We start from the raw sequence: 23,876 nt of genomic DNA on the forward strand, positions 1-23,876 counted from the left end.
ATTAAAAAGAAAAAAAAAAAAAAGGATACATAAACAAAACAAAACCCGAAGTCCCAGACTTGTGACTGGCATAGTGACTTTGCACGTGTTTAAGGGCCCACACTCAGTCGCCTTCGGAAAACATAGTAGAAAAAGGAACTGACCAGCAGCTTCCAAATAAATAACAGACAACAAACAGACACTACAACAAACATAATCTTACATAAAAATAGAAAAAATCACACAAAAACTGAAAAGAATAGAATCGTAAGTTGGCCGAGAACCCGGTTCGGCGTGCCGCGACGGGAGAACTGCACAGGGCAAAGAAAAGTAGGAAATGTATATATATATCGATATAATCTATATGATATAATACCAATTCATTTTCAACCTGATATAATGTATATAACATTCAAAATCGATACAACATTTCAAATAGTTTTATCGCGCGTACAATTTGAGCCTTCTTATAGCCATTAAAATAACACACCAACCAAACTTGAAGGAAATATATCAATCAGATATTTCACAAAATTTTTATTCTAAACCTGGAAATTGTAACCGCGATAAAAAGATTTTCAAAGATATGGTTCAGATGGAGACGAAAATGTCCGGGCAAAAGATATATTATTTTTTCAATGATCTCCCCCTAAAATTTTTATTTTCAAGCTCCCCCTATCTACTCATGGACAATATTTTCCACTACTATGTGGACGGTCTTTTCTTGAATAGCCTCCGGAGAGGGAAAACTGTTCTAATTAAACAGTATCAGCTCGTCTGGAGTAACTGCACTCAAACACCTAAACAGTTAAGCATTGAGCTGACCACGAGACTTTTATATAAGAATAGCTTTTATTAGGCTACGTCATATCTTCCTTTGTTTCAAGCGTAAAACTCCTACTCCTAGAGTAAAGTTAGGCCTAGCTGGGAGACCCGGCTACAATGTCCGTGTGGTTTTGAGGTATAGCATTTAGTTCGAGCAGAAAATATCAGAGTTTTGACATAGTAGCCGGGAATTATTGAAGATGTAAGAATCAGCGCAAAATTTGATTGGCTAATATTTTATTGTTATGATTTGATAAACAAAAGTATGACGTCAAACAGCTCTATTGTTTCAAGAAGTGGCGCGAGCTTTTAAATTGTTTTGAAAAGATAACGGTTTTTTCTTTTGTGATTTGAAGTGATTTGAATTGAGTCAATAATTCCATACTCTGTATTTCAGTGAAGTTGTTGGGATTTTGACAGGATAGCCCAGGATAGAAATATTTTTGTAACAGAGTATGGTCTCCAGACTAAGTTAGGCCTAAAAGCCTGGAGCTGTCTATTGTGTAGACTAAGCTTTATTAGAACAATGAAACTCAAAAACTCCCAAAATTAAAAACAATTTAAGAACAAAAAATCCTAAAATAAGAACAAGATAAGAATAATATGAGGCTGGAGGTACCTACAAAAACAGCCAAGGGTCAGCCAAAATTTTACTGCTTCTTATAGAAAAGAATGAATTGCAAATTAGCTTGAAATTCTTTAAAACTTTAGAAAGCTCAGTTAGCTTTTGAACAATGTGATCGAGAACAACACTAACATAAAAGTTAGGAATATAAAAAATCAGAACATCCAATTATTTACCCGAACCTTATCCAGCATAGTCTATATCGTATACAAGGTTATTCTATAAGAACTATATAAGAACATAAGGCTTCGGTGGCCAGAATCTTAAGAATAACTTAAGAATATTAAGGCTTTGTGGGCTCAAAACAACTGTTTTCTTAGGAAAATGAACAAAAATACTCAACAAATGCTAAAAATAAGAGCACTTTAAGAACATTTTTAGGCTTGGAACCCGAAAAACTAAGAACATCTGAAAGCTTCAAAAAATTTGAATGTTCTTATAACAAAAAACGTGCATGCAAAGTTTTTCTGTAAGAACATCAAAATTTTTTTTTGAACCTTTCTCGTGTTCTTTACTAATTGGGTTTGAAGTTTAAAAATGTTCTTAGAATATTCTCATTTTCAGCATTTTGTGAGTAATTTTACCGCTTTTCTAAGAAATTGTATTTAAAATCCCGCAAAAAATGTTCTTAAAATTTTGGCTTCAAAGTTTTATCTTGTTATATGCTTTTGTTCTTAAAAAAACTTGTACACTTTTGCACACTGTAAATGCTCTACAGACAAATATATTTATGTGAATCTGATCAAAAGTTTACTGCATTTTTACTCAAAATAAATCGCTCACATGGTTGTTAAAATTTTAAAATCCATCCAAATCAGTTAAAGCAACTAAAATTTTGATTTGATTTACAAAATCTTTTGAGAAGAATGAAATGAAGCAAAAAATCATTCAAAAACTTTCTTTAATGCTGAATGAATATGAAATTTGTAAATTTTTGCAAGCTGCACTAAAAAATTAAATTATTTTAGGTTTTTTCAGCTCAAAGTTAGGAGCTATACTTTCAAATAGCATTTTCCTAAGTATATGTTTTTTATAAGAAAAAACTATATAAGAACACAAGGCTTCGATGGCCAAAATATTAAGAACAAGTTAAGAATATTTTAAGGCTTTGTAGACTCTAAAAGACGATTTCTTAGAAAAATGGACAAACCTGCTCTGAATAAAGAAAAAAAGAAAAAAAACTTGTTAAGAACATTTTTAGACAGACTTTTAACTCAAAAAGTTAAGAACATCCAAAGGCTTCAAAAATGTTGGATGTTCTTATAAAAACAACGTGTAGCTCTCATTTGACCTGACACATTTCAGAATATCTTATAAAAAAGATCACTGTCGAAATGAATATTGCACTTTCTTGTGTTTTCAAATTCAAATTTCCTTTTAAATCAATGAAGAAAAGTCTGATATGATACAATTATGGAATTACAATGTTTTGAATTTGACCCAAACCTCCCAAAAGAGGAGATTATCGAAACTTCATTTAATGAGGATCAAGCATCCAACTTTTAAAAGTCAAACAATCCAAAATCTAAGTCACGTCAATCCATAATCATCAAGCCGACATTGTCAATTCTGCATGATGTCTTCTATGTCTTCCAGTGGTTTCATACTGTTTGTGGTCCATATTGATCGATATTGAGGATTTAGCATACCGTCTTCAGGAAACGACTCGTCTACCTAGTTTACAAAGTCAAGTATAATTGACTCTCTCTAATTCAAACTCGAACGGCGAATCTTATTTGTTCGAATTACAGAGAGATTCGAATAATAGAAAATATTTTAAGAGGGATTTTCTTTGGTTGGACTGACAACAATTTCGAATTATAGAAAGAATCGAATAACAAAAGTTCGAATAAGTGAGAGTTTATCGGGGGGGGGGGGTTCATGGTTGGCGGAGGAGGGGTATCGGACCTTTTTTTGGACGAAAGTTTATAGACGGAATTATGGAAATTGGGTTCTCCGATGGAGACGGAAAATGAGACAATTTTAGTGGAGAAAAACGGAATTTATCAAAAAGTTTTGTGGAATTGGCAAAAAGGAATTTCGGTTCATTTTTAGACGGTTTGACGGAAAATGGAGGAGAAATTGGCGAAATTGCGGAATCGGGTACCCCCTGAAACCCCCCTTTATTATATAATGGTGAATCGTTGAAGTGACATTAATGCTCTCTCTAATTCGATTCAAAAGAGACCAAAAGATTTCTTCGGATTAGAAAAAGATTCGAATTACAGAGAGCATTTTATACTACATTTCAGCTGAAGGGAACAATATTTTAATCCGCCCAGCGAGCAGTGGAATGGATCTTTAAAACGTAACTGGCCGAAAAGATTTGCCTTTTAGGCGCCTGTGGGTGCAATTATCAATTGACGAGTCCAGGCTAAAAATGAAATTATCTGACTTACTGTGTGTGGATGCTTAAGTTTAAACCATATATAATTAATACCTCAGAGTAATATGATCAAATCGCTCCTTTTAAACTGTAAGAAATATTTTTCTCAAAAGAACTAAAACACCTAATTAATTCATTATTAATCGAAAAAAATTCACTCCAGTAAATTAAGTTGTACATGGCGACGCTGCAACGGAAAAATATTTTGACACTACCAAAAAAACTGCTGGGCCTGAACGCAGCTTAAGCTTTCTTGTTCAAATTTAAAAAAGACTCGAATAATAGAGAGATTTGACTGTACTTAAAGTAAAGGGGGACTCTGACTCCAAAGTTCTGATATCTTTCATTTCATAGGACTACGGTATAAACCAACATGTCAAAATAAAAAAAACGCATCTCGACGTTAGTGCAATGTGATCTAACAAAGAATTGAGGTTAGATCGAAATGAAGACGAAAGTAGTGGGCATTGGAATAGCTACAGTTGTTGTAGAATTATTATTTTTTTGCTCAGCATCGATCATATTTTTATTGTGGAAAATACCAACTTTGAAATATATTTTTACTTTCAAATAGAATCATTTAAGTTTAAACAATCTCACAGGGCTTTAAAATTGGACCTCTAGTTTTCTCCCGAAAAATGAAATTAATTTTCGGATATCAATACTTACAAGTAGAAATGCCTTGTAGACACCATTGATTTCAATCCTTCTCTTTGGGAAAATAAATTTTCCAACCCCTTTGACCTATAAAACAGGGAAAATTATAAAAATTGTAGGCTCTTGAGCCCCTTGGGTATGGCTCAAACCTTTATTTATCAAACCGGAAGAAATTTACCGGTGGACAGGTGCTAGCAGCGTCATTTTAGCTGAAAACAGTCTGTTGAATATTCTAAAATTTCTAAAGAATTATGTTATTTATTAAAAGAAGAAACAAGAAATCTGCTTTGTCCCAATTTCAAAATTTTAGCATCGGTAGGAGAAAATGACTCATGAAAAATGTACTCATGAAAGTTATAACTTACAACATTGGCGTTAAATCGTCCTTGGAAATTGCAATAACCATAATGAATACTACCTTGGCCCGTCATCTTACCATCTACCCATTGACCTTCGGACTGAAAAGTGAAATCAGATGTTAAAAGTATAAAACAAACACCACCATTATTTAACCACCAGTTGTAACCCTCTCATTCTCGTCACCAGTTTCAAATCTTTTTTTTTTTTGATTTGCCGATTGACCCTAGCATTAGACGATGTTATCGTCCGTTACAGTGATAGTAAAGGCGGGAAAAATGGTGGTATGGCGTTATGGTGGTATACAGGAAAAAATCGACGGGAGAGTTTCGAAGAACCGGCAAACTCTACCGGCTGTAAACTCTTTTCGGCAAAAAAAACGCCTGTTTGCGAGTTCTTCGGCTTTTGGCTTTTTTCTTAGATAGTGATTCGTCTTAGACTATATCATAGTCCACACTAGCATCTGCTGAATAAAAATCTCCTCTATAAAGCATCATTAATAAAAATTCAATTAAAATCGTCCATGATGTTATCCATAAAATTGATGGTGGGGGTCCCTGTAGATAATGCTATCGTCCGTTAGAGGGATAGTACTTTAAACGAGAAAAGAATATATGCGCAGAGTCTACTGCCATCACGGCAGTTTACGGGAAAAAATAATAGTGACGGTAGAATTTGGAACAAACGCTGTAATTACACCTACTTACGTCACTGCCTACTCCGTCCCGTGCTAAACTCCATTTTCAAATTTATCCTGCCTCATAAATTATTCCCTTTTTAGTCACTTATGTAGACGATAGGATCGTCTAGTGTCCCCGTCATACCGAACACCCCCCATAAATCATTTTCACTCCGATGTCAGTGGATTTGCTGCTTTTACGCACTCTAGTTGCTTTTTGAATGGTTCGCGAGTTCGAGAAACAAGACACAGTGATTTTAGACCAGCAAGGAGTTCTACCTGTTCAGATATTTTTTGTAGACTGAATTAGCATTGTAAAACACATTATTATATTAAGAAAGAATGTTAATCATAACGGAACTTACAATCGACTCTGATTCTTTGTGGAAATATTTCCCAGTTCCAGTTTTCCGGTTACGGAACCATTCGCCTTCGTACCGGTCACCATTCTCGTATTCATATATACCGTAACCATGTCGTGTGTCCAGGTCCCACCTTCCTATTGTAAATAAGGCTTGCTTTAAAGTTGAATCAGCAAATTGTTGTTTATTTGGTTAAACTTTGAACAAATTGGAATACACGTTTTTTAATTATAAGAACATCCAACGTTTTTCAAGCCTTGGAATGTTCTTAACTTTTTGAGTCTTAACAGAAAATGTTCTTAACATGTTCTAATTTTCACCATATTTTTGTCCATTTTTCTAAAAATTGGGTGTTTTGGAGACTGCAAAGCCTTGAAATGTTGTGAACTTGACTGCGATTTTCCTCAGACTATTACAATTTCACTCGGTGATAATGATTTTTAAAATATCATCTGGAAATTCTTACCGTCATACTTGGAACCATCGGGATAAACGAATGTACCACGCCCTTCTCTTTTGTTATCAATGTAGTCACCATTATAAAAAGCTCCACTGGCAAAACGGTAGACCCCCTAAGGTATGATAAAAAATTGTGACGAGCAAACGAACGAACGAACGAACGAACGAACGAACGAACGAACGAACGAACGAACGAACGAACGAACGAACGAACGAACGAACGAACGAACGAACGAACGAACGAACGAAACGAACGAACGAACGAACGAACGAACGAACGAACGAACGAACGAACGAACGAACGAACGAACGAACGAACGAACGAACGAACGAACGAACGAACGAACGAACGACGAACGAACGAACGAACGACGAACGAAACGAACGAACGAACGAACGAACGAACGAACGAACGACGACGAACGAACGAACGAACGAAAACGAAACGAACGAACGAACGAACGAACGAACGAACGAACGAACGAACGAACGAACGAACGAACGAACGAACGAACGAACGAACGAACGAACGAACGAACGAACGAACGAACGAACGAACGAACGAACGAACGAACGAACGAAACAGAAAGAAAGTGTACCTTGTATGTGTGAGCCACAAAGGGTCCTTTGTTCACACTCTCGAACAGTCCCTTAAAGGGGTACAAAAACCCCGCAAAAACCATCTCCGTATAGGTTCCAAAATTACCAAAATCAAAAATCAACTCACTGAAAGGGTCATCGATTATTAGGGTAAATATTCTTTCTGAGGGTGGAAAAAACGTCAAAACATGGAGAAAATTTTCGAAATTCAGTCTCTCAAAGTCAAAGGGTCGATTTTCGAACTTTGGCTCGGACATCTCGCAAAAATAGTACCCCTCCCTGGGCCCGGGCTCAATCAGAATGTCGAATCCCGGGTCCGTACATAAGCTATTGTCGAATGTTACCTTTCCATTTCGTCTTCCATGCAAATATTCACCCTCGTATGTGTCACCGTTTGGAAAGAATGCTTTCCCAAATCCATGTCTTCTTTCTAGTTCATCTCTATCGCCTTCGTAGTGCTAAAGCAAAACAAAACTGAAACTAAAACACAATTTTTGTATGAACTTTTTAACAGAACCCAAAAGAGGGACCACCCCAGCGGACATATTATATAGAATACTGAAACTGCTGAAATTTAGCTAGCGACTGGAGGGCTGGAGGGACAGTTTAGAATACACTTACTCCAATGTTTAGATCCCCACTCTCTGAAAGTTCATCGTCAGACATTTTGCTTGATACCTTTAAAAGTCGTAAAAAGATCCTTCAATTTCAAGTTTTGTTTTGATAGAAAACGACAAACTGTTTTCCGAATCGAACAAAAACATTCGAAATTCGGAGAGAGATTCCGTTCTACCATGTAGACGAGGCTTTAACATGAAAACGGCGTTGTGTGAATAGGCTCTTGCAAAATAAAAACAAAAACCACTTTCGTTTTCAGTCAAACGTGTTTTTTTTACCAAAGAAAGATGGTTGACGCTGCGACTAAAAAAACTGTAGCTGCTATTCCTCAACTCAAAACTAAAGCTGGTCCTAGGGATGGAGATCAATGGGTTGTCAGATTAAAGGAGGAGTATCAGTCACTGATTAAGGTATTAGTTATGAAATATTTTTTCTTTTTTGGAGACATTTATGTGGCTTTCAGCCTTGCACTCCATTGCAGAGGCTAATCAATTTTAATGACTTTTTTGACTAATGACCAAGTTAAAAATGTTTAATTTTTTTATATTTGAGTATTAAAAAGGCATGCATTCAAAGAATAAAGGTTTGAAATTTTTCTGTTGGCTAGTTTAGTAAAATATCTCAAATAGGCTCTGTGATGGAGTGCAGGACCCTGCCTGCCGATGCACCGGACTATCCGGTGTATTTGTCTGATGGCAAAAGTATCCTTTCGCTACGCTACACCGGACGCAGTAAGTCCGGTGTCAGTCCAGTGTTGCATACAGGGAATTTTGGACGCCAGACATTTTATGAAACAAAAAATTAAAAGAAACACCGGACGCACCGGACTGGTCGTGTCCGGTGTTTTGATTGTCCGGTGGAAAAAAGTATCCTTCTCCGACACCGGACATCCGACTTCCTTTAGTCCTGTGTAGAGATTGTCGGGTGGAAAAAAATTCTCATTTTACACCGGACTTTTGCGTGTCCGGCTGTCCGGTGTTCGTTAAGTCCGGTGCGTCGGCAGGGTCCTTGGAGTGCAAGGCTGAAAGCCACATGAATATGGTTCATCCTATAAAAGGAATTTTATTATATGGTGGCCTATCTTGAAGTGAAGGTGGTTGAACAAAATATTTTTGGCATATTGATGGAACTGTCAGGATTAGAAACTAGGCTAGTCCTACATTTTTTATCTTTCCCTTTAGCGTTTAGGGGTCACTCACATATCGATTCTTCCTTCCCATGGCTAACGTCAAATTGACGCTAATTGGAAAACCCTCCCACCCCCACCTCTTAACGTCAAAGTTTTAAAATTATCAAAATTAGAAACTCTAAATTTTCTCATTTTTTCCTTCACTTTCATTGTTGTTTTATCAGCCATCTTTTAATATTGCTACGGCTTGCTCAGTTTACATTTTAAAAATAATGGAGATAAATAAAAATAAATAAATAAAAGACTGACCGTCTGCAAAATTCAAGGGCCGCGCGGACCGTCTAAACAAATGGAACACAAGACATAAACATCGGGCCGTTTTTTTTGGTTAAAATTGTTCTATAAAATGGCGAAGCGAACAAATGCTAAGGAAGAAAAGAAATATGGAAAGTAACATTTGTCACAGAATAAATGTCTCAAAAATCGTTATTTGTGATAAAATTTCTTACCGTCACAGACTCTAACCCCCCACCCCTTCGCGTCAATTTGACGTTAGTCGTGGGAAGAATCGATATGTGAGTGACCCCTTACAACAATACAATACTGACAAGTTGACACAACACATTGACAAGTAATCCCTGACTGAGAAAAGTTTATATCGAAATCTGCAACAAAAACAATTAGGTGGTCTCTTCTACTGATTGCTTCTTGGTGCTCCTTTGCAGCTGTTTATAAAATTTCCACCAATGAGGTTTCTGCATTTCAAATGGCCCTTCTTTTTGGCACCCGTGGCCTCTCAGTGCCTTGCACAACGGGCGGCTGTAAAAATCCACCCTTCATATATTTGTTTTAATCCGTGATTCTAAGGCTTAGGTTTTTTCTTATCTTCAATTTACTGAAGAAAGCAGGAATTTGATGCAAGAGTTAGATTGTCAACAAAGTGCTGTAAAATATCATTGAATAAAAGAAGAACTTTAAATCTTTAATATTTTCATTTTGAAGAATTGGTGCAAAAAAGTGAAACATGGAAAAGTTTCATTTTTTATTGGTTTAATTGAAATAGTGGATTTGGAAAACTTCCCATGTTTGTTTTTTTGCACAATTCCCTGTAACTACATATGGGCAAGCACCCGGTTGCTAAGATGTTAGCTTGAAATCGAAAGTGAGACCGCTGAAAACGAAAGTAAAATTGGCCCGTACTCGGAATCCTGTAATCTTGATATATGAGTTTAAGTCTATACTGGCTATGCATGTTTGCGTCCGCTGATGCAAGTTACCCGATCTCACGGTATCCTCTCATTCCTGATTTTCTTTTTGAGGTCCCAAAGAGAAGAATTTTGATTGAAATATACCGTTTTGCGAGAAAAGCGAAATACTAATGAAACGATTATTAGAGAAATTAAAACTTTTTACGAATAATACTTTTGATTTTATTATCAAATGTTCAACGAGAAAGGTGAAATCTTTATTCCCTTTAAAAGACAAGAACCCCCGTACCCAGCCTGCAAAATTTACCAAGGTGATTGTTCTTGTGGTCAAATATAAATTACATTGGTGAAATTAAACGAAACGTCGCTACAAGAAAATGTCACTTTAAAATCAGAGCCTGCAAAACATTTAAATTCCTACCCAAATCACAAATTCCAATGGAAAATTGTCCTCAATGCCCCCCAAAGAATTGGAGAACTCTAGTGGATATGTTTCGAGTAATTGAACTGGGGGCTGAACTGATATTTTAAATGATTTTTAATTTTCAATAATTTTGTGCTTATGTGACAATGTATCACGTTTATTTTGTCAATAGGAAAAACTTTATCTTATTTAGATGGCCTTGTTTATTATTTTGTTTAAGAACTTTCAAGCAAAATATTCTTTTATTCTCGGTTTCTTGGAAATTGGGTCTACATTCTTATAATTTAGCTGGGGGCTATTTTCATTAACTTCTCCCCCTGAAAATCGCTGGGGCTGGATCCCTCTGCATACTATCATTTAGTTTTGAACGAAAAAGAACATTTTATGATAATAGTTACTGTTTTTTATTCTTTCAGTACGTCAGTACAAATAAAGATCAAGACAATGATTGGTTTCGCTTGGAATCGAACAAAGAGGGTACAAGGTGATATTTCTTTATTTAGTAAAATTATTCTTTAATAAAAAAGTGTTGATTGCCTTCATCTGAAACTAGGTTTTGAAAGGGAAACATTCGGTCGATAGAAATATTCAATGATTATTATCAACTTCTTTGCCAAGAAAGTAACGATTTTGCAAGACAATTTTAGATCATTTTCTAAGATAATATCAAAATGGTCCACTAGTACTAATAATTAATGATGACTTTTATGATTACTCAACTTCTTCATTATTTTTAGATGGTGGGGAAAATGTTGGCATATGCACAATCTTTTAAAATATGAATTCGACATCGAATTTGATGTAAGTTATCATCTACTCTGTGTTTTTGTCACTTAGAAAAAGGAAAGATATTTTATTAAATAAAGAGCCAATTTGGTTGAATAGATTTGGAAATGCAAAGATTCATTTCAGCAGTATAACCTTTTTTTATAAGAACATCCCAAATTTTTGAAGCCTTCGGATGTTCTTAAACTTTACTGACCTCAAAATTTACGATTTTATAAACTCTTACAATGAACACTTTCAAGAATCGAGTATAAAACTTAACATAAACTGAATCTAAGATTAAGTGAATCGGCTTGAAGCAGAAACTTACTTAAAGCTTCGTTTCTATAAGCTATACAGTTGACTCGCTCTTGAACTTCAATGGACCAAAACTTTTCTTCGAACGACACAAAGTTTCGAACTACATACAAAGAGTAATTTGGACTTTTTCAGAATGATTAAAAGAAGTATTTAGAATATTTCAGTTCAAATTGACGAAAAATTCCAATAATAATAGACCTTCGAATTTGAGAGAACCTCTTTTCCATATCTGAAACTTTATGTTTTGCTTTTTCTCTCAATCTTAGATACCAATAACATACCCATCGACTGCGCCAGAAATTGCAATTCCCGAGCTTGATGGAAAGACTGCTAAGATGTACAGGTATGAAAAGATCTTCTTTTTTTTTGCATTCATATTTTCGTAAGTATTGTTTGGTTAGAATTGGTTTACTTTAATTACCGCATTCACACTTTAATGGTTATGTTTTAGGACCTCCCTTTATTAATAAACGTTTTGGCGAAAATCTCCCAGTCAATTTTGGTTACTCATCAACAAAAATATTCTCTTACTCTTATTGTGTGAAAACTAGATAGAATTTCGCATCGATTGACTGATGGATTTCAAAATACAATTAAAAAAATATATGAAATGATAAAAATCTACGAAAAAGGGCGATTTTTCAAAAAATTCTAATTTTTTCTGAATTTGGCGGAAATTTAATCCGCCAAATTTTGCTAAAATTTCGCCAAATTTTCTCCTAACTGAATCTATGCCAAAATTGATCCAGGTAATTGAACCGTACATTGTTACCTACATTGTATTTTGGGGTCCTGACATAAATTTTGGAATCCTGACATAAATTTTGGAATGGGCATAAAATGCATTTTAATCGATGATTAAAACATCATAAATAAAACAAAAGCAGCCTATGTTTAAAGTGGTCTTTTTGTGGCAAAGAAATTTTGTTTTTAACTTTTTATTTTCTTTTTTCAGGGGAGGCAAAATTTGCTTGACGGATCATTTTAAACCGTTGTGGTCAAGAAACGTTCCTAAGTTTGGCATCGCACATGCAATGGCACTCGGTGTAAGTAGTCATTAAGACATTTAGAATTTTCAGGTTCAGCAGAGCCACCATACAGTATATGGCCCCCAAAACGGAGACGGCCCCCAAAACGGAGGTTTTCATTAAAATGAAGATTCTTTTAGATCTATCAGAATTAAACGATTTTTGTTTATTTTGAAAGAATGATGGTTATACTTAAAAATGAGCGTGTTTTTGCTGGTTTGAGACTGATTCAAAATAACATATTTGCGTCTAAAGGAAATATTTTAACACCAAAATTAGATAAAAATTGCATATAACTCACTCTAGCTCTTTGGATATTGAAAATAAGTTATGAAAACGGGGTATAGGAAACTTTCTACACCTAATGCCGTTCAGAAAATGCAAATACATCTGTGACTTTAGAGGCTGGGTAAAAGATATAGCATCTTGAAGGTCAACCAGTATTTTGGAGCCCTAGAATCAGCATTGACAAAACCGAAAATTCTAAACATGAGAAAAAGCAAAATATCTTGGAATTCTATTCCTATCACCTTGAGTTAATAGTTTATAACAAAAAATTAACATTTTATAAAAAATTTTTCGCTGAATCAGCAAAAACGGCAAATTCTGTCATTTTTTTGCAAAAATATATGAGAAAAATATCTTTAAAGCTTAATATTTTCAGTTTCAGTTAAGCTTTTTTTCTAAAATTTTCACAGCTTATTCCATACATGAATGGAACTATTTTCAAAAGAGATTTGTTTTCAAAAACTTGATTAAGACGTTGTTAAATCAAAATTATCATTCAGTTTGGACTTTGCAATATCGAAAATCTTGAAATATTTCATAAAAATCATAAATTTTACATCCATCGGGTCGTAAATTTAAGGGAAAACACAAATATGTTCATAGTTTCTCCCCCTATTACCTCTGGGCTTAATAATTTGATTTTAACTACACCACCGTTTTGGGGGCCCCAGACCTGCATTTTGACAACCAGGGGTATAGGGTAAAAATTTTATCAAATAAATCTATCCCTAAAACCCTCTAAATCATATTTCGAAACTATGGTCAAAATTTTGTATTCATATCTTAAAGATATCTCGAGAAATCGCTAAAATTTCAAACCTCCGTTTTGGGGGCCATTAGAAAAAAGCTACCTATCTTTAAGCGATTGAAAAATATTGTTGAAATTGAAAATTTTGAAAAAGAACTTCCAGGAAATAAAGAAGAGATGTTAAAGGTTTTCATGCAGCAAAGATTTTTGTAAAATCTCTTTTCCTCTAGATTTGAGAGAAATTTCAAATTTGATCGCCGTTTTGGGGGCCACATACTGTAACTCGAACAATTTTTCATTCGCTTTATCTGTTCACGCTTTTTTCCTCGTAACACTTTGGTTTTCACATGGAAGGAAAAAAGAATGCACGCTCAAAGCGAATGGTCTTCAATAACTCTCGAATTTTCCATTTACATACGGAACAAAGTTTTGTTACCCGGTACATGATGTTAACACCCTTCTAGGCTGTTGCATGGAATCCCAAGATTTTTTCTCTAACTGTGCGACTAATTTCAGCAACATGTTTCAAAAATCAAATATAGACTTGTTGATGTATTGCTTGAAATGTTTTTGAAATCTTCTTTATTTTAAGCTCGGACCATGGTTGGCTGTCGAAATTCCTGATTTGATCGAAAAAAGTTTAATTCTTCACAAAGACGACAAGAAAGAAAAGACATAGATATAATTTTTTGGGTATAGTAGGTGGCTAATTGTAATTATAATTTTTGTAATTAAAGGAATTTTTAATTGAAGTACCAACACAGCAGTATTTATTTTGATACCATCAAGAATGAGTGTTTTTTTTGTTTAGTTTAATATTAAAGCTTGATGAAAAACATTTCATTAAATAAATAAATACACGTAATTATTTTTGAAATTCTTCCATCTTTGTTTATTTGAAATTAATTTCATTGAAGATCATCTACAATTTAGTTCGACCGATAAAGAAAAAAAAAAGATTCTGACATTGACCGATTAAAAATCATTATTTGCTCCCGAATTTTTCTTCTTAGTTAAGATTTTGCTATAAACAGGCTGGTTTTGATACTATTGAAAATTGTGATTGTGATTTTCCCCCCAAAAAAGCAACCTTTATCGCATTATCTGAATTTTATCATAAAATTTATCTATCATTTTTCACGAAACCTTGAAATCTAAATGTTGGTCAAATTTATTAGGGCGTTTCCCCTATTGCAGATTATAACCCTCGTAACCGTGTAATCCATCATAATGGGCTATTCCAGAGTCTGTACCCCCTATATTGAGGACGTGTGACTCCCAGAGTGGTCTGGAAAATAAAAAATCCAGGGGTCTGAGCTTTTCGAGTGTAGAAATCCAGAGTGGTCAGTAAAATGAAATGGAAAATCCAGGGTGGTTAGTAAAGGTTGAAAATTCAGGGTGGTGCAAAAATGAGAAAAAAATCCAAGTGGGTACTGAAAATTGAAAAAAAAATCCAGGGGGTTACCTTTCCCAAAAAGACCTCGACATAGGGGGTATCAATTTCTTTTAGAATAGCCCAATCCTCGAGCATGGTGTCATATCAACATCCCTCTAAAAATTTAAAAATCTTTTAGAAAGCGATCAAGTTTAATTCTGCACTGTTAAAGAAAAAGGGTCCGAAGAAATGAAACAATTTTTGTCATTTCGTGCAATTTTCATTTGCTATAAATTATCAAAGTATAAATGTAACATTTATCTAAAAATAAAACAAGATATATCATGAAGACTATACACAAAATGAAAAATCCAAATCGACTTTAAAAGAAGATAATTATAAAAGAAACATTTGATGTATATCTTAATTGACACTATCGACTCTGTAAGAAAATCCCCAATGTACCAGATTTTCTTCGAATTAGAGAAATATTCGAATTACAGAGATTATTTTATACCACTTTCTAGCTGAGGGGACCAATATTCTTGCTCGAATTATTATAGAACGATTCGAATAGTAGAGATTCTAATTAGAAAGAGAGTTGACAGTAGACCGAGTTAACGACAAAAAAATTAACATAACATTTTCAAGAAAAGTTCTATACAAACTTTTGCTAAACCCCTCTAACTCAAAAGAAGGGCGCACTTGTTCTAAAAAGCTCACTTCACCATTTTACTCTTACCATAAATCAAATGATTCAGGAAATAGTAAACGTGTTAGTAATTCTCAATCGATAATCTTTAATATCCCTTTGAAGTTTTAGTTGAAAAAAATTAAATTTCAAATCTCGATAGTTAGCATCAACCAAAAATACAGCCTCGTCCCCGTGTATTCCAGGCTTTATTTACGTTACTGATAGACGCCAGAGAATATAATCTAGCGCTATCAGTCTATCAGTAGGCATAAAAAAAGCTGATAATACGCAGGGAGCGAGGTTACCAAAAATATATATAATCTCATTAAAAAACAGTAACAATTACCCTTATTTATAAATTAATTTTGAATTAATTCATAAAGACAGATCCCAATAACTATATACAAATAAAATACTATTCATTAATCTTTGCGTTATTTTCTATTTTTACAACAGGTTCATAGCTATTGAGCTAATTTTTTTTTGAATTTCATCTAAAATTAGCACCATTTGAGTATCTGTTTTGTCCTTCAAGCGTTCTTGAATCTGACTGTCCTGTTAAACTTGGAACTGCTTTGACTGGTTTCACTTTCGTTTTTAATTCACATGCTAAATCAGCATGACTGAGCCTGTTATTGTTATCAAAAAATTGTTTTGTATGGGGCAGTTTAGCAGGTGGCAGCATTGCTTCAGTTTTATTTCCACCCGGGCGTGCCGACGGTATTGGCTTTACCGGGATCATTTTCCGGTCTTTAAAATTATGGTTACCTAGCAACATTGGTGAAGAAATATCCTTTTTGTCCAAACTTTTCCGTTTCAAAGAATCTGCCGTATTTGCCGGTACCGGTGAAATTGACGACGGTGTAGTCATAGAAATATCAAGAGATTGTGACGTCACAAAAGGTCGCGGAATAGGTATCGGGGATTTTTGTTCGACAATGATTTTTCCACTTGACGCGTCCGGTCGCGATTGAATTTTCCGTAGTTCTCCCGTATCAATGTAATCGATTTCATCAAGAATTTTTAAAGAGTTTTGATAAATGTCTTCGTTAGTTAAATCTTCGACCGAATCCTCTTTTTGGAAATGTTGCTGACGCTGCAAATGTGCAACTTGTTCTTTGACGTCATAGGGAAGATCATAAAGACCCTCGCTATCACTATCACTGACGTCACTACCACGAAATTCAGTATATATCTCAGCATCATTCTCATCCGACTGCTGCATTTGCTGGATTTCTTGTATACAATCTTTCGGATCTTGATACGTATCGAAACGTCCGTCCGCGCGGCCACTTGCGCGCGGTTGTTGGAAATGTTGATAAGCGTACGAGTATTTTCCTTTATCGCTTGATTCTGAACTAGTAGTTGATAGACTTTCCGTTGGTTGTGGATAGTTTCTGGCTGGTTTGATATCCCAAGGTCGTGAATATCCGTAATCTAAGGGAAAAATAAATAGATGAAGGTTACAAAATGGAGTATGAGCTACCGTAGATCAGTGCTCAAGTTGTATCAGAATCATTGCAGCCTTGTCATAAAATAGAATAAATACATTCAACGGCATTTGTATATTCAATATTTATCCCTGAAAGACTGCTACCAAGTGGCTTATTTCTCATCCAGGAGATTCAATTCTTCGGGGCTTTAATCTCAATGAGCGATATCCCATGCCAATGAAGTATCTTGGAAACACTATTTTGTTAACTTGACCCACAATGGTTTTTTTGAGAAGTGTATTGTTGTGCGTACTACCCTCTTTTTCGAAGATTATTCTGTGACCAATAATGAAAGTGCACACAGACTGATTAAACAATATAACAAGCTTTCATTCGTTGTTGTCATTAATTCTGCTCTTGCAGTTTGATTATTCTAGTGCCATTTGCACCCTCCGCTTCGCGTCGGGCCCAAATGACACTATCGGGCTAATAATCAAACTGCGCGGGCAGAAAATAACAACAACGACCTCAAACTGAACGCTATTGTTATATTGTTTAATCATCTCGAGTGTATATGGAATTTAGAAGCTCAGAAAAGTTATAGGTCATTAAAAAGACCAACCTGATGGCGAAGTCTCATCTAAGTTACATGCCGATTTTGATCGTTGGCGTAAAGAATCTCGGTTGCTTGGGCGTACGGGCGGAGAATGAGAAAGAGGTTCTATATAATCATCATCGTCATCATCGCTGTGTGGATTGGTCGTCGTTAAGTGATTGTTATTGTTTGCTTCTTGGTTGTTATGGCGATTAAGGAAAGATGGTGGAATGACATTACTCTTGGAACCTAAAAATCAAAACAAAATTCTTACCAATAAGATGAAGAGTGTCAAAGAAAAAGTTTTTCATGCATTTCATAATGAAATTTTGGTTAAAGTCAAAGATCAGCAAAGAAAAAGTCTCTGTAATTTGTTTCTATGAAGTCAGGCAGGAATTTCAATATTTTAAACTAGTCAGAACTAGTGCATTTTATATAAAAAAAAATCTAAATACAAAGTGCGAATTCAATTAAAAGAAAACATAGTCCCCACGTTTCAAAGAAGGCTGAAGAGGCCTAATTAGCTCTTGCCGAATGTACAATCATGGTCGTAATATTTTAGAAAAAAGGGAAATTCCTACGAATTTTCAAAACCACAAACGATTTGGAAGTGCTCTAAGTTAGGTTGAAAGGGTAGAGTTTTAACTCTGAGTTTTAACGCTAGACTTACGACCTTAGGAGCTGTGTATCGAAGAGTTCAAAAATAGTCCAATAAGGCTCATTATATAGCCTGGAAGTCTATATAAACCCGTGCCAAATTGAAATATCCGATTAAATTTAAATTTTCAAATTTCGAAAATCGAGGAAATAAGCTAAATTCTCACTAGATTTTGACCATGATTGTAGCTATCCTTAAGCTTTTTAATCCATGTAAATTACTTTTCAAGTTAGCCTCTATTTATTCTGCCGTGACCGGAAAGAAAAGATTATCTTACGTCTTCGATGGCCGTACGGTATATCAGGAGGCGGTCCACGTGGAGGCGACGAATTTGATACTACCACGAAATCTGTGTTGAAATTATTCATTATATCGTTATTTTTTCTTGAAGGCGTGGGCGTGCGTAAGGAAGAAATATTCCCCGGCGATGAACCTATTCCAAACATTTTTTTCAAACCAGACGTCAATTTGGCCCCACTTGTCTTTTTATTTGGTACTGGTTTTGGCTGCGACGGTATAGAGCCAGCAGATAGGGGCGGTGGTGCGGAAGCGTTACTGCCAAGATTAAGCTTGACGCCATTTTGTTGAATATCGACTTGGAATATAGCAGAAGGTTGTGAAGGGTCCGCACTGCGGCCCAGCGATGAGGTTGAGGGTCGGTCCATACCTAACTGTTCGGCTAAATCTCCGATAATGTCTTGTTCTGTTGGTATCATTTCTGGTTCTGTAAAATAGACGAATATATTTTGACCAGTCTAAGCGAGATTCAAGGATTTTGTTTTACGAAGCACAGCAGATCATAGACTAAGTTCCAAATTACACCGTAAGTTGGTCTAATGTCGACATTCTCATCTAATCCCGACACCCTTATTAAGGGATAGGAATAATGGGAAGGTCTAAATTAATGATAGACAAAAGATTTTTTCCTTTTTGATTGCTAAGCAGAGAAAGATACACGTCTTTTTAATAAGAATATCTTCTATAAGAATATCAGGGTGAAAATTGCCAAATCGTAAGAATACCCTCTAGGGTGAGTTTCACAGAATACAGTCATTTTGTATTTGGTTATCAGAAAAAAAACTGCTTCCGTTCTTAGACTTGAATTAAAACTGTGAGGCAGAAATGTAATTTTAGATTCAAATATTCATTCAAAAGTCCAAAACTCTCAAATTGATCATTTCTCATGTTTGTAAAAAAGTAAAGTCTAAAAAAGTAAGAATACGTTAAGAATATTTCACCCTCATTTTTGGCAATTTCGTAAGAATACTTGACCCTCTTCCAAAGTACACTATTCTTATAAGAAAAAAGCGTGTAGTTTCCATCGGCGATTCCGACCATCCTAATTCCCTAATAACTCTAAAGAAGGATAGAGTAGACTAGAGTTCTTACCTTGATTTTTGTCGATTCGTTTTGTTTTCAAATGTTCTGGGACCTCTTGCATCTCTTCGACTACTCTTTCCATAGCTAAGAAAACCGTCTTCATTTTATCTGCAAGTTGTAAATGAGCTTCAACGATTTTCTTCATAGCTGCTTTCAAAGATCGACTCTGAAAAGATGAGAAAAATGTGTTGGAGGGGTGTTTATCATCAGAATAAAAGAGTGGTAATATTAATTTTTTTGGAAGGGAATTTAATTTGGCTGATGACTGGAAAAGGTAAACTTGATGGGAATTTAATTTGGCAGTGACAGGATATTTTTTTGCAAATAAGCAAAAAAAAAACCTTTTTAAGGTATAAAATAACACGAATTTGGAGAATGTATTGAATGAACGAAATTTGGTGGGGATTTGATAAGATAAACTTTGGCGGGGACAATCCGCAAAATTTTCTTCAATTCGACAAAATTTCTTTCATTTAAGATACTGTGTGCGGAACATGTTTTTATAAGGGAATTTGAATTTCCATTTTAGGACGAAAAGTTGATTTAATTCCAACTATGGTCCTTGGTTAGTTCTAAAAATTTGAATACTATTGAGGCTTACTTTGAAAATTTCAGCTTTGACAGATTTGACTTCCAATTCTGATTTGAGTGAGTCTTCTTCATCTATCAACTGAAGTAAAGGAAAATGGAAATGGACCTTCTTTTAGTATGGAAACCGATGATGCAAAATTGTTGTAAGACCTTGTGGACCCTTCAACTTGAGTTGAATATGGGAAGCAGGGAAGATAAATTTTTAATCATCTCATTTTAAAAGATCCGGACTGAGACCTTAGAGTACAGTTGACTCTCTCCCTAACTCGATATTCAAGGGGCCAAGAATTTTCTTCGAATTAGAGAGAGATTCGAATTATAGAGAAATTAACACTATTTTAAATACTACGTTCGAATTATAAAGGTTCGAATTAGAGAGAGTTGACCCCTATATCAGGGATTAAATTTAAATTTAAAGAGAAGTAAATAAAGATAAGAAGCTAATCATTTTCTTACTTTAGCAATCTCGTCGCTGATCGATTCCGTTTTTTCCATTTTCTTTCGCATACCATCTGATTTCTAAGAAGTGGAATGAAGAGGAACATTAATAGTGAATGTGCTTTAAAAATGTCCGAAAATATAGTGTTTTTAAAGATCAAACCGACTTTCCAACCCACAAGAACCAGTATACAGCTAATGAGCTTCAGCTGGACCATAAAGCTTTTTTTCATGGTTAAGCTCTCTTTTAAGGAAGGGTAAAAAAAAAGTTTTATTGGTATCTTTGTCCACCTGTATCAAGATGTTTGTATTATCAGTTTACGAAAAACATAGAAGCCATCCGGTTTTGGAGAATAGGGGAAACACAAAAAAGACAGAACATCAACTACGCATATGTTTGAGTTTAGTAATGACGCTCCTAAAAACACCCCTGTGCCACAGACCCACTGGGACCCCAGCGCAACTGGAAAATTTGGCAAAAATATTGTCCCCGGTGGGAAAAATGTCCTGGAATTTTTTTCCCAGCCCCACTGGGAAAATGACTTTGATTTCATCCCCATTCGAAATTTAATGTTTAAATATTGTGCACCAAAAAAATCCCCACTGGATTTCTTGACCTTGGAACAATAAAATTTCTATCCCCATCGGGAATTCAATAGGAATGTTTATCTAAGGAAAAAAGTTCCAGTGGGGCTGTGAGACAGGGGTGTCTAAAATAAAGGAATTGCAAGAACAACAGTAGAAAAACAGACAGATGCGCACAAAAAGAATCAGTCATACTTATATATATTTAGGAGTCGTTAAAGTGGCTAAATGAAAGGACCTGTAGGTCTGTAGGGTCTGCAATAATGAGGTCCAGATTTCTACTACTCCTTTGTGAGAAAAAAAGAAAACATACCCTTTGTTGTAACCTTTCTTTCTTGTCTGACACTTCTTTCAAATGTTTACGTAATGCATCTAAGCCAGCCTCGATTTGAAGAATATCTTTCAATGACGTCATTAACGCATTATTCTAAAAAATCAAAATATATCATCTTTAGATTGAATATGTCAAATGTTGGTTAATCATTTTAGGATGAGACTTTTTGTTCAATCAACGGGAAAAAAATTTTCCAGACCTGATTTACCACTTTATTCCAAATTAAATCCCCTTCCGGAAATACGAAATGGCTAATCCCGCTTAATACTGGTTGCGCACATAGAAATGTTTTTGTTTTTTTATTTTTTTCGCACCGTTTAGACGGAATCAAAACAGAATAGAGATATACAGTCAACTTTCTCTCTTATATGAACTTCTAGTTTTCGAATCTTTCTGTAATCCGAACTAGAACATTGGTCCCCTCAGCTGAGCGAATTGTATAAATTACTCTCTGTAATTCGAATCTTTCTCTAATTTTGGTCCCTCGAAGATCGAGTTAGAGAGAGTTAACTGTATTTTGGAGAAGGGAGAGTACACCAACCTGTTCAATATACTGTTTTTGTACAGAAGCCCACATCAGATTGATATCGTACGTTCGACGTATGTTTTCTTTCAAATCCTGGTTCGGTTCGTCTGTCACCCACCTCAACAGTGAGGTACTGGCTGCAAAAAAAGAGGATTTGAATTTAGCTATCAAACAGTCGCAATAAATAGCAATGTTAAGTTACATATATAATTTTAGCCGAATTTTTTGTTCTCTAGGAGCAAAGCCATAGTCTGAATCACAGACCTCTGCATTATAGGTTAGTCAGTGTAAAAGTTCCGCGGCGGGAAAACTAGGAATCTCGTATTCTTTGACGCGAGATATTTTAAGATGTAAGCAACGTAATCTTTTATCTATAAATAAGTTTCCTATACGACATTTTGTAGTTTTTCTTATAACAAGCACCCCGAAAATACTCTAAATTCCCTAATCACCAAAAAATTACCAAAAGACGAAGAGCTCCCGAGTTAAAAAAAAACACAACAAGTATGAACCTTACCATTTACTTTGGCGATCACCAAATGTAGTAAAGCATCCTGTACTTTTTTCTCTTCTGTATCAGCAACAACGAGCGACCGATGGGTGTTCAACAGGTCTAACTTATTAGAGATTCCCAGGGCTTGTTTTGTGATGTTTAACATATCGTTACCGTAATCATTTCCGCGGCTGATTTTCCTGAAGAAATGGAAAAAGGAAATTCGTTAGTTAAGAGACTGAGAAACAAATTTTTGAAAAATGCCATTTTTGGTTGTCGTTTACACATATACATTAATGACAACCCTCCTCATATTTAATTGATTGATGTTCTGGACAGCGGTATCATTCTTTTACATCGAGATATTGCATTATGTCACTGATCGCCATGCAAAGCTTTGATGAAAAACAAGACGAAAAGTCAATGAAATCCATGACAACCTAACCTACACCATTGAGTTTCAAGCTGAAGGCTAGAGAGGAACCTTCTACCTTTCTCAAACAAGAAAAAGTGAAGCCTTAAAATTTGCACCGTATTTAGAATGTCGGATTGAATTCAATTCTCTCTTTGTTCGCCCAACACATTTTTCGAAATCTGACGATGGATTTTACTTTCAATCTGGCGTTTGTGTGAAAACCACGCGGGTCACGTGTTTAGGATAGGGAATAAGTTTCACTTAGCTTCATTTCCCATCCAAAAGTTTCATATTTAGCATATTTTGGAAATCATTGAAAAATACCACTGGAAGAGAGGAGAGAAAAAAGAGAGAGAAAGGCACTCAAAGAACAATAATAATAAAGAATAAAAGAATAATAAAGACGAAGTCCACTTAACGTTCACAACATCCATACAACTGAATGTGAAGCAACGTTGTGGGAACTGAAGGTTTTACAACCCTCGCATTGAGAAATTGTATATTATGTAAATCTTACTGAAAATTTAAAACTTTAAACTACAAAACGTCACAAAAACAAGAAAAACCTTGCTTTGGTGAGATTTTGGGCATAATGAGGTTTAGGAGTTCGAGTGGGCAGTGAAAAGATGTCGAAAGTATCGAGCCATTCTCTATTACTTTAGCAAAGAAAGACGTGTTGTGTTTTTACTACAAATTTTCTACCACGCCAACGCCAATATTGCAAATGGGCAATTTCTCAACCACCATCGGACATGCAAAGATGATCGAAAACCTTGTCGGGGAGAACTTCGTCACTTTTGCGAAAGCCTTTGTCACAACTCCCTTGAAGCTGACCAGAAAGGTTTTTGGCAGAGAAAACTTTCCTCACTTTCCCTGACTAAATTTATAGTCTAAGCCCGAT

At 35.2% G+C, this 23,876-nt stretch overlaps 3 protein-coding genes across 13 annotated transcripts in view; 1 reads left to right on the forward strand and 2 right to left on the reverse strand.

Moving 5' to 3' along the window:
* Positions 1 to 2,770: 2,770 nt before the first annotated feature.
* LOC136805971 (radial spoke head 1 homolog) lies at positions 2,771 to 7,666 on the reverse strand. Its single transcript, XM_067062558.1, has 7 exons — positions 7,551 to 7,666; positions 7,274 to 7,387; positions 6,337 to 6,442; positions 5,874 to 6,007; positions 4,838 to 4,930; positions 4,485 to 4,559; positions 2,771 to 3,103 (listed from the first exon to the last, which is right to left on the reverse strand). Exons 1-7 carry the CDS (start codon positions 7,593 to 7,595, stop codon positions 2,993 to 2,995), a joined length of 678 nt encoding a protein of 225 aa, XP_066918659.1. The 5' UTR covers positions 7,596 to 7,666; the 3' UTR covers positions 2,771 to 2,992.
* A 131-nt stretch (positions 7,667 to 7,797) lies between these two features.
* Positions 7,798 to 14,335, forward strand: LOC136805972 (ubiquitin-fold modifier-conjugating enzyme 1). The gene is made up of 6 exons (XM_067062559.1): positions 7,798 to 7,957; positions 10,725 to 10,792; positions 11,046 to 11,109; positions 11,661 to 11,737; positions 12,350 to 12,440; positions 14,051 to 14,335. Exons 1-6 carry the CDS (start codon positions 7,835 to 7,837, stop codon positions 14,135 to 14,137), a joined length of 510 nt encoding a protein of 169 aa, XP_066918660.1. The 5' UTR covers positions 7,798 to 7,834; the 3' UTR covers positions 14,138 to 14,335.
* A 1,680-nt stretch (positions 14,336 to 16,015) lies between these two features.
* Positions 16,016 to 23,876, reverse strand: part of LOC136805928 (uncharacterized) — a 67,838-nt gene continuing 59,977 nt past the window's right edge. For all 11 annotated transcript variants that reach the window (XM_067062507.1, XM_067062512.1, XM_067062502.1 and 8 more), the window contains 9 exons: positions 22,585 to 22,760; positions 22,083 to 22,204; positions 21,521 to 21,634; positions 20,641 to 20,703; positions 20,195 to 20,263; positions 19,603 to 19,759; positions 18,491 to 18,937; positions 17,583 to 17,804; positions 16,016 to 16,964 (listed from right to left, as the gene is read on the reverse strand). In XM_067062507.1, the coding sequence (XP_066918608.1) occupies positions 16,018 to 16,964; positions 17,583 to 17,804; positions 18,491 to 18,937; positions 19,603 to 19,759; positions 20,195 to 20,263; positions 20,641 to 20,703; positions 21,521 to 21,634; positions 22,083 to 22,204; positions 22,585 to 22,760 (2,317 nt within the window). In that variant the 3' untranslated portion in view covers positions 16,016 to 16,017. The remainder of the gene's footprint in view (positions 16,965 to 17,582; positions 17,805 to 18,490; positions 18,938 to 19,602; positions 19,760 to 20,194; positions 20,264 to 20,640; positions 20,704 to 21,520; positions 21,635 to 22,082; positions 22,205 to 22,584; positions 22,761 to 23,876) is intronic.

Source organism: Clytia hemisphaerica, unplaced genomic scaffold, assembly GCF_902728285.1.
Source record: "Clytia hemisphaerica strain Z4C2 unplaced genomic scaffold, Clytia hemisphaerica genome assembly, whole genome shotgun sequence".
NCBI lineage: Eukaryota > Metazoa > Cnidaria > Hydrozoa > Leptothecata > Clytiidae > Clytia > Clytia hemisphaerica.

What these genes read in the sequence shown, in the direction of transcription:
- LOC136805971 (XM_067062558.1), bottom strand. Translation starts at nt 7,595, where the DNA reads ATGTCTGACGATGAACTTTCAGAGAGTGGGGATCTAAACATTGGA. An exon ending in ACAAAGAATCAGAGTCGATT is followed by an intron (nt 4,931 to 5,873) that starts GTAAGTTCCGTT and finishes TTCACTTTTCAG; the next exon opens with TCCGAAGGTCAATGGGTAGA. An exon ending in GACGATTTAACGCCAATGTT is followed by an intron (nt 4,560 to 4,837) that starts GTAAGTTATAAC and finishes CCTGTTTTATAG; the next exon opens with GTCAAAGGGGTTGGAAAATT.
- LOC136805972 (XM_067062559.1), top strand. Translation starts at nt 7,835, where the DNA reads ATGGTTGACGCTGCGACTAAAAAAACTGTAGCTGCTATTCCTCAACTC. An exon ending in TCGAACAAAGAGGGTACAAG is followed by an intron (nt 10,793 to 11,045) that starts GTGATATTTCTT and finishes CATTATTTTTAG; the next exon opens with ATGGTGGGGAAAATGTTGGC. An exon ending in CACATGCAATGGCACTCGGT is followed by an intron (nt 12,441 to 14,050) that starts GTAAGTAGTCAT and finishes CTTTATTTTAAG; the next exon opens with CTCGGACCATGGTTGGCTGT.